Genomic DNA, 9,755 nt, shown 5'->3' on the forward strand with positions numbered 1-9,755 from the left:
ATGGGGTGGGCACACCCCTGCCCCAAGATTCTAAGGTATTTTGGGGCGAGGGGTCTGCTCTCTCGGGGTTCAGGCACAGGTCATGGAGAAGTTGGGAGTTCTGGGGCACCTCCTTCCGCTGAGAGGAGCTGGGCGGGCCGGGCCAACAGGTCGGGTGGCATAGCCAAGCCGACACTCACCTCCAGCATAAAACCCCACTTCATGGAGCCCTGCACCTTGAGCCGGTGCTCACGGACCTCCAGCCCCCACTGCACCCCGACCCGGTGCCCCCGCCAGGCTGAGACCATGAGGTGGCGGCCAGCCATGGCCCCGCTCCTGTGGCTGCTGTGGTTTGGTGAGTACTGGGTGCTGCAGGAAGTTGGGCCGCCTCCTGCCCAGAGGGGCGCCCTCTGGGCTGCCTGGGGCTCGAGAAAATCCCCCACTCCCCAGCCAGACCTGGGGCTGCAGCACCAGCCTCCCTTTCCCGCCCCAGCGGGCACTGCTGGGCAGGTGGGAAGGCTCCAAGGTTCACTCTTGGGGCAGCGACATGCGGAAGGCAGGATGAGGCTGGGGGCACAGGTCCAAGAGGACCCTGTGGCAGAAACAGGTGAGGGGCTCTCCTCCCTCTGCGCCGCCCCGTTCCCTCTGTTGCTCACGGGCCAAGCTCTGGATTTGGGGTTTCTGCTTCTTCCCATCTCAGTCTCTTCCCATCCCCAGATAAAGACACGGGGCTGCATGTGTGCAGGATCTGAACTTGGGGCCCCTGGGTTCCAAAGCCTTGGATCACCTTGCGCTGGGCGGGGGGAGGGGTGGCTGAGATGCCGCCTGAGCCCGGGAACCCCCAGGAGGCCAGAAGGGGTTCACGGTGAACCCCTTCACGTGGAGTGGGGGGCGAGGGGTGCAGGCTCTTGCCCCCGCCAGGCAGGGAGGATGTGTGGGGAGGAGCAAGGCCTGCCTCTCTTTCCCCTCTCCCAACCCTGGGTCAGGGTCTGCAGGTGCCAGCCAGGGGGACCCCACCTGCCAGGCCCCTTCCCACAGGGCAGGCTGCTCCCTGCCCAGGAAACACTCCCGCATTCCTGGGCTAGCCTGGCCGGCCCGGTGCCACCTCACTTCCCTGTCCTCTAGTCACCTCCCAGGGCCGGGCCAGGTCACCCCAGGCTTCGACTCTGCCGGGGCTCCAGGCTTCCTACCAGGGTTCAGAGGACACCAGGGTGGCACTTCAGTGGGGAGGCCCCCATCTCCCCAGGTTCCACAGGGCCTCCCAAACCCTCGCTGCCTGGCTTCTGCCTCCTGGCTTCCTGGCACAGGGATAATGACATTTTTGGAGGGAGCCCATCTCCCCTTGGGGTGTAATGCCATGATTGCTCCTAATGGGGTGAGTAATCACAGTCATTGCCAAAGTGGAAACAGCAGTGTGCCTCCACAAACAGCTGCGAGCAGGAGCTGTGGGCTCCTTCAACGCCATCCTCACCCCCCACCTACTAGAACCTTGGATCTCTCCCACCCTCACCAGCTGAGCTCGACCAGCTACAGGAGGATGGGAACCTTGGCCCAAATGGGGGGCCTGACACCCCAGGTGGCTCACCCAGCCCCTGACAGGACACCCACCCTGCAGAGCCCAGGACTCCACAGTATGCCTTCCTGGTCAGCCCAGCCCCCACAGCTGTTCTCCTCTCCTCTATACATTCCCTGGGCTCAGGGCCCCTGGAAGGGGGCTCCGTCTGGACTGAGCTCCTGGGTCCCTAGGTGAATTGAGACCATGATGCTCCCTCCACAGTGAAGTGGGCAGAGCTCTGTGTGGCCCAGCTGGTGGACGGAGAGCTCAGGAGTGGGAGGCAGGCTTCCTAGACAGACCGCACAAGCCAGGAGGGCTGCTCGGAGGCAGTGGCATTTCACGTGGGCCTTGATCTGGATTAGGACTCGTAGGATTCACACAAGTAGAGGCTAGGAGGAAAGGGCCTCTAGGCAGAGGGGTGTTGTTAGCAAGCACCCAGAGGTCAGAAGGCTCAGCGTCTATGAGAAGCAGAGGGTTGCATGAAGCTGGGTTGAGGAAGTCTGCAAAGACTCAAGAGGGGAGTCCACCGGGCCACAGGAGTGCGTACTTGCTCCTGGGGGCGCACCGCGGACCCAGCTGCATGTAAGGGAAGGGGGGCTGGCTGTGGGGGGAACCAGAAGGCCCTGGAGAATCTGCACAGGGAGGGAATGAGCCTGAAGGGGCTTCAGTGCCCACGAGGACTGGGGTGAGCTGACGCATCAACTGAGAGCCGAACCATCAGGGCTTAGGAAGAGCAGCTGGTCGGGTGTCTTCAATCCAATTATTTTATACTAGGTCAGAGGGGCTGGAGGGAACAGCCCTCCCAGGGGACACCTGCACTCTAGAAGGGCACCTGTTAACACAAATCAGGCACTGGAATGTCCAGGGCAGACTTCCTGTCCCCGCCACTGGCCTGGGCAGCGCGCCTGCCCCCACACTTCCGCCTGGCACCCTTGCTTCGAAGACAGCCAGTCCTGCCTGTGCCTGCTCAGCCCCCTGGGGCCACCTCCTCCCCGTCACAGCTTCATCGTCCAACCCCACCTTCAGCACTGGGGAGCGCACCCCCAGACCGGTGCTCTAGCAGGAAGCATAGGGGGCCTTGTAAAAGCCCCCAACATCTGGAGAGGCATGGCTCCGCCCCCGCAGCCCCTCCCCTCCGGGGGCCTGCTGACCTCTTTTGGGCAGAATGAACTTGCCACACCCTCACTGGACAGCTTCTCCCCACCTCAGCTCTGATCAGATTCCCCACCCCCCAGTCATCCAGATAAGCTGGAGGCGCTGGGAGACCAGCAGGTGTTTCTAGAGTGTTGCTGACACTGGTCTGGGGTGGAGGTTTCCTGTGTGCCTCACTGCGTCCAGGGATGTGGGGGGTGACGGGTCCTGGGGAGACGGGCTCTACTCCGACCCCTCTGCCTTCTCCTCCCCTGGGGGGGTGGCCCAGCAGGGGGTCTCAGGCTCCAACTACAGAACACACTGAGATGCCCGACAGGTGTTCGGTACTTAGGGGTCTGGAATCTTGGGGGGACTGACCCATGATGCCACTGGCTGGCTTCTCTCTACTCCCTGGGGACCGCAGAGACTTGAGCAAGACTCCGGGAAGAACCCTAAGGAGGAGGAGGGGCTGCCCTGACCAGCAGTGGTCAGAGGAGAGGCAGACCTTGGCTTTGGCAAAGCGGGCTGATCACCCCCTTTTTTCTCACCTCCAGGAACTCAGGGAGTCACGGCATCCAGTGGTAAGCATCTGAGGCCCTTGAATGGGGGACACCGGCAGGGGCCAGTCTGAGAGCAGCAAGACTGGCCAGAGGCTCACACACACCCCCGGAGCGAGGCCCAGAATCGAGGGGTGGGGCACGGGGAACCCCAAAGTAAGGAACAGCTGTGGCTCTGCAGAATGAGAGCCAAGACAGGAGGAAGGCCTGACACGCGGTGCAGCGGACACAGAGCCCAGCGAGGCATGATTCACAGGGGAGGCGGGCAGGGAAGGGTGACAGCGGAGAGGCTGAGGGCCATCTAAAATGGTTCTGCTGTAACAGTAACAGACACCGCAGGGTCACCTACATGTGTGGGACCTTCCCAGTGCCTGCTGTCCCTCCCGGAGCCTGTTTGCCGGGCCCTGGGTCAAGACCTTTCCAAGAATTATCTGAACCCTCTCCATGTCTCATGACTGGGGAGGTAGGCCTGAGGTCACCATTTCAGAGATGAAGGGCGGGGGAGGGGGGCTTTCCCACAGCCGGGAGGGGTCTGCCTGTGACCGGTCGCCCACGCCCTTGACCTGCCCAAGGTCTCCCCACAGGTCAAGGGTAAAGAGGGCCCAGAATTGGGCAGGAAGTGGAAACGGGAGTGTGGGGCTAGGAATCAGAAGGACTCCCAGTGAGTGCCGCCCCGGCCTTGTCCCCTAGTGTGCGGGCGCCCGAGAATGCTGAACCGGATGGTGGGCGGCCAGGACGCCTTGGACGGCGAGTGGCCCTGGCAGGTCAGCATCCAGCGCAACGGAAGCCACTTCTGCGGGGGCAGCCTCATCACAGAGCGCTGGGTCCTCACGGCCGCGCACTGCTTCTCCAAGTGAGTCAGGGGGCCCCCAGGCTCCCTCCACACCCGCACGGGCTCGGTGGGGCTCCAGCACCTCGGACAGCGCCATGGCCCAAAGGGAGGGCCCCCGCCCCCCACTGGTCTCGCCAGTGAGGCGCTATGCCAGGCCTGGGGCCCTGGCCCTGCCATGCTGGAAGGCTCAGCCCACATCCTGGCTCTCTTCCCTGGCCCCCTCCCACACCTCGGATCCAGGACACTCCCTTTCCGACTGGGACTTGGGTTCCAGGCGAGCCTGCGGGCTGAGGTCCCCCACGCCACCAGACTTGGAGCCGCCTGGCCCCAGACCCCCACCTGGTCTCTTGCCTCACCAGTGCTGTGACGCTTTGACATCTGAGGTTCAGAAATGTGGGCGCAGAGGGAGCAGGTCCTTTGCTGAAGCAAGGCTCGCAGGCTGGCCCCCAGCTGGAGCCTGGGGGTGGTAACTCTGCCAACCCTCCCAGGTAGGGACGGTCACAGAGGAGGAAACTGAGTCCCAGGGAACGTGCCGGGTGACTTGCCTGAGGCCATCGGGCTCGCCAAGGGTGGACATTCAAGTCAGGAATTAAAGCTGCTTCAGCTTCTAACCATATGCCCCCCTGGGGAGGACGGTTCCAAGGACCCCGGGCAGGCACGGTGGCCCGCGGGGAGGGGGCCGGTCTCAGAGGGACCACACAGCCCTTCCGTTTCGAAGCTCTATCTGATCCCTCCCAGTCTCTCTTCTGCCTCACACCAGCTCTCTGCTCTTTCCCACCAGCACCTCCCAGACATCCCTGTACCAGGTCCTGCTCGGGGCGCGGCAGCTGGTGAGGCCAGGCCCACACGCCGTGTACGCCCGGGTGAAGCGGGTGGAGAGCAACCCCCTGTACCAGGGCATGGCCTCCAGTGCCGACGTGGCCCTGGTGGAGCTGGATGCCCCGGTGACCTTCACCCACTACATCCTCCCTGTGTGTGTGCCTGACCCCTCGGTCGTCTTTGAGACGGGCATGAACTGTTGGGTCACCGGCTGGGGCAGCCCCAGTGAGGAAGGTAATGGGGCAGAGCCGGGGGAGGGTGGGGACAGGCCTGCAGACGGGCAGTGTGTTGGGGGGAACCACTCTGACCGACACTCTTCCTCTGTTGACTGCCACGCCTGCATCTCTCCTCCGACGGGGCGAGGGGGGACAGGAAAGTGAGCTCCAAGGAGCTGTGGGCAAGTGGGGAGAAGCGGGGCAGCGAGAGCCCAGGTCCAAACCCAAGCAAGAAACGAGGAGGGACGGAGCTGTGGTTCTTGAGAACGCAGGCCCGTGGGGTGCTCGGTAAGCCGGTGCGCTGAGCTGCAGGCTGTCCCGCCCCTCCCAGACCGCCTGCCCAACCCGCGGGTCCTGCAGAAGCTCGCAGTGCCCATCATCGACACGCCCAGGTGCAACCTGCTCTACAGCAAAGATGCCGAGGACGGCTTCCAGCCGAAAGCCATCAAGGACGACATGCTGTGCGCCGGCTTTGCCGAGGGCAAGAAGGACGCCTGCAAGGTAGGGGCTGGGTGGGCTGTGCCCGAGGCCGAGCCCTGCTCCCCAAGCCCAGGTCGAGGTGGGAGCCAACCTGGCTGGGCCCAGGAGGCCCCTGTAGGCGGGTCCGCCCCAGAGCCTGGCATTCCATCAGCTGGGAAGCGCAGACCCCAGGACCCCACCCAGCATGGTCGTCCAGTTCACTGGTGTGCAGTGGGCCAGCAGCCTTTGAAAGCCCCTTGGAGGCCAATCAGAGCAGGTGGTCTGGGGGTGCTAGGGAAATGGGCACCGCAGAGCAGGAAAGGAAGGACCAGCCAGCAGGTGGCGGGGTGGGGGGGTCCCAGGTAGGGACGTTCCTGGAGGAGCAAGGAGGGGCAGAGTGTGCGCGTGCACCTGGGTGCCACAGAGGCTGGCTCTCGGGCCCGTGGGCTCTGACCATGCCTCTGCTTCCCCACAGGGCGACTCAGGGGGACCCCTGGTGTGCCTGGTGGGCCGGTCGTGGCTGCAGGCGGGGGTGATCAGCTGGGGCGAGGGCTGCGCTCGCCGGAACCGCCCAGGTGTCTACATCCGGGTCACCTCCCACCATGCCTGGATCCATCACATCATCCCAGAACTACAATTCCAAAGGGCCGGGACGGGTGGCCCGATGCGGGGGCCCCGGGGCCAGCAGCCCTCCGTTCAGAACTCTGTGCCCGGCCTGGCGGCCCACGCGGTCCTCTGGGCCCTCGCAGCCCTGCTCACCCTCCTCTGAGCCCCGGAACCCATGATGTACATTTGTAAATAGCGCTCCCATTCTCTCCCGCCAAACGCCCATTTTTTATTTATGTTCACCCTCCAATAAAAGCCCAACCTCAGTGCTGGCTCCCTGAGGTGCCTCAGGGGGAGGTAGGTGGTGGCACACCAGATCCGGGGTGGGGGGCTGCTGCACGCTGGGCTGGGGGCTCCCCAGCGGGAAGGGAGCTGTGGCAGGTGCACTGGACGCCTGTCCCCTGACCCCCGCACAGGGGCTTCCCTGCTCCCAGCCCTGCCCCAGCGTCTGCCAGTAGCGTCCTCACTGTATACATTGAAGGGCACCCCTTGGGGGCAGCAACAGATACCAGCAGAAAAAAGCGGGGGCCCCATGGCAGGCCCTAGAGAAGGAAGGCTTTGCTCTCCCATGGCCTGTGTCTGAATCACCCAAAGATTCCTCTAAATCTCCTCACCAGCAGGGTGACTCGCCCAAGGCTGTGCTTTCCTATTGCAATGTCGGGGGTGACGCGAGGGCTGCTCCTGGTGCCCGGCCCCCCAGGGACTCCTTGTCCCCTGGGCACCTCTCGGCTCCTGGTTCCTTTTCCTCCACACCCTCCCTCAGCATCGACTTCCCAGGGATGAGTCCAAAACTGCAGGAAGTAGAGGGGCTGGAACTGGGGCCCACGTCTGCTGGGAGACATCGGAAAAGTTGTGACCTCCTCTTAGCCCTGAGACGGGCGTCCCCCCTTGCCTTTCAGAGGTGACTGGATGGTGGTTAACTCACCAAGGTCGAGGCAGGGAGAGGTAGAGACACAGATCCTGTTCCTGGGCTCCCATGCCCGCGCGTCTCCCTCACAGGTTCCAAGCCCCCCTTGCAACAGCCTGGGAGACAGCTCTGCTGGGCCGCCGGCCCCGCCACCCCGGGAGGCCGGACCTCCCTGAACCTCAGGGATGCAGGGACCAGCACGAGCCCCAAGTCTACACACTGCCTGGGCAGGCCACTCACGACCTTGGAGGTGAGCAGGACGGGTCCCCCCTGCCCAGGCGAGGCCCCACTTCCTTCTTCCATCCCCATGATTCAGGGTTTAGGCCAGACCGGCCAGAGTTTTCAGTGGTTTGTGCAAGGATCCCCAAGAACTCAGAAACGAACTAGAACCCATCACCAGCCCCCCAAGCTCTGCAGCCACCCCTGATTCCCAGCCATCCTCTTGTGGCCTGTCACCACCAGGAACCCAGCACAGAGCTCTGGAGCTCAGGTCCCCAGAGGGCTCTGGCCCTGCTCAGGCCCATCGGTGCGGCCGCCCCGGGAGACAGCCTCAGGGTCACCGCCTGGCCCAGGCGCACCCGCGGCAGGCCCCTCTTGCAGCCAGGCAGCCGGTTTCCTGTGCGGACCGAACCCTGAAAGGCATCTGGGCTGGTCTGGGAACTCAGCAACCATCCATGGGACGAGACTCCTAGGAAGGCAGGGCCTTGCTTCCCACACACACGCATGTGTGCAGATGTGTATGCACACGCACGCACACACACCTCCATAAGACACACGCACCCGTGCACACACTCGCCGGCGTACACAAAGGCACTGCTTGCCCAGGCCTGGTGCTGGGAAGAAAGCAGACCTGGATATTTCTAGAATGGATCCATAGCCACTCAGTAAGCACCCGCTGTGAACCGGCCCTGGGGACGGAGTGCGAACAAATATGAATTCCCTTCTGTGCCCCACTTTGTCTGGGCACGTCCCCACCACCAGGCAGGAAGGACTGGGAGGGGAGGCACTGGGGAGAGGCTCACAGGGCCCCACCTCCCTGCTGGCTGCTCTGTGGCCCTCTAGGGACCAGGTGGCTTCAAGAGCTCCTTCTCCAGACCAGAGGGGCTCCAAGTCCCTCAGGTGGGGGGGGGGTGCATGCAGCAGGTGCACTGATGGGGTCCAGGTCGGGGTGGGGGCAGAGGGTCTAGGCTGCGAGTGTCTTGAGGGGAGCCCTAGGGACGGATTCTGGGTCATCCTGGCTGGGAACAGGGGCTGGTCTGGGTCCTGCAGCCTTGGAGACCGGCCTGGGTGAATCCAACACCCCACTGTGGGGGTAGAAAAAGACCTGGGCCCTGGGCTGGGATGGGGGGTGCTTCGAGGTTAACTGGCCTCTGGAGGGAGGCCGCTCTGCTGTCTCTGTGCTGAGAGCCCAGGATGAAACCGACTGTGGGAGACAGGACAAGGACTGGGCTCCCTTGGAGGCCACCCCCCTCTGCCTCCTCTTGTGGGGTGTTCCAGCTTTCCACTGCCCTGGGGCGCTCCCACCACCCCCGTCCTCCCGTCTGCCACAGGGCAAGGGTCTGGTCGGGATCCTTTGGGACACGGCCCCCCTCCCCTGGCCTCCCCAAACTCGGGTGCACCCAGACTGGGGGCAGACATTCAGGAGTGGAAGAGAGAATGGTCTTGCACAGGCTAGGAGTCTGGAGGGAGAGATTTCCTTCAGGCAGGGGACACCCACCGCAAGCAGACGAGTGTTGGGACAGGAGCTGAGAAACTGCCCAGCCGTCACCGTCCCTTCTCCCACCCTGGGCAGGGTGGCAGCTCATGCAGAACTTTCCATGTTGCTGCCAAGCCTCGGAGCCATGGGCCAGGGTGTGGAGGGGGGCATCAGAGAGCGGACGGACACGGACTAGAAGTCCGTCCACCGGCCTAGGCCAGGGCCCACAGAGAAAAGCCCACCTCGGGGCAACCATGGGTGGAGGAGGGGCTGACTCTCCGCGGGCTGCAGTCGGACACAGACGCCCACACCTGTGCGCGCAGGAAGAGCAGCCCATGGGAGCCCCCAGAAGGAAAACCGCCAGACCGGCTCCCCAGGCCCCTTCTGGCCTCAAGGGCCAGGGATCAGCCATTGCTCTAAGGTCACAGGACTGGTCCTGGAGCATCTGTGTGGTGGTGGGGGGGGGGGCAGGGAGCCTGATGCAGCTACGGCAAAGTCAGGAGCTCCGAAGGCAGGGCAGGCGGCACGTGCAGGAGGAGAAGGGGTATGTGTGCGAGTCAAAGCCAGAGACCAACTCCCTTCCAATCCACGGGCCACCGCCCACACATACTCCGAGGCACATGCACAGGGGACTCGGTGCCTGGCCGGCCTAAGGGCACAGGCTCGCAGGGATGGACAGACAGCTGCAGCCTGGGACCCGCTGAGCCAGCCACTGCCTCCTACTCTGGGGAAGATGGTAGAAGGCCAGAAAGACCTGCTGGGTGGACACAACAAAGCATAGGTGGGAGAAGCCAGGCCAGGGGACCAGAAGGTTCCAGACACGGGCTCAGTGGGGGACCCAGCAGCTGCACACTCCATGCGCCCGCACACCTCTTCCGCCCTGCCCGCGAGAGCTACAGGGCTGGCTGCCCAGAGAGCTGTGCCGCTGCCCTCCCCACACCTACCCCCAGCAGGCGGGCTGGAGGACAAGGTTCAAGAGGCAGGGCTCCCTCCCTGCCT

At 64.0% G+C, this 9,755-nt stretch overlaps 1 protein-coding gene across 1 annotated transcript; it reads left to right on the forward strand.

The window, feature by feature from the left end:
* The first annotated feature begins 202 nt into the window (after positions 1-202).
* Positions 203-6,418, forward strand: LOC308359366 (serine protease 27-like). The gene is made up of 6 exons (XM_080830400.1): positions 203-334; positions 3,220-3,246; positions 3,913-4,075; positions 4,836-5,107; positions 5,420-5,589; positions 6,023-6,418. The coding sequence occupies exons 1-6, from the start codon at positions 286-288 to the stop codon at positions 6,314-6,316; spliced, it is 975 nt and encodes a 324-aa protein (XP_080686526.1). The 5' UTR covers positions 203-285; the 3' UTR covers positions 6,317-6,418.
* The last annotated feature ends 3,337 nt before the right edge of the window (positions 6,419-9,755 follow it).

Source organism: Martes martes (genome assembly GCF_963455335.1).
Source record: "Martes martes genome assembly, chromosome: 18".
NCBI classification, from domain to species: Eukaryota; Metazoa; Chordata; class Mammalia; order Carnivora; family Mustelidae; genus Martes; species Martes martes.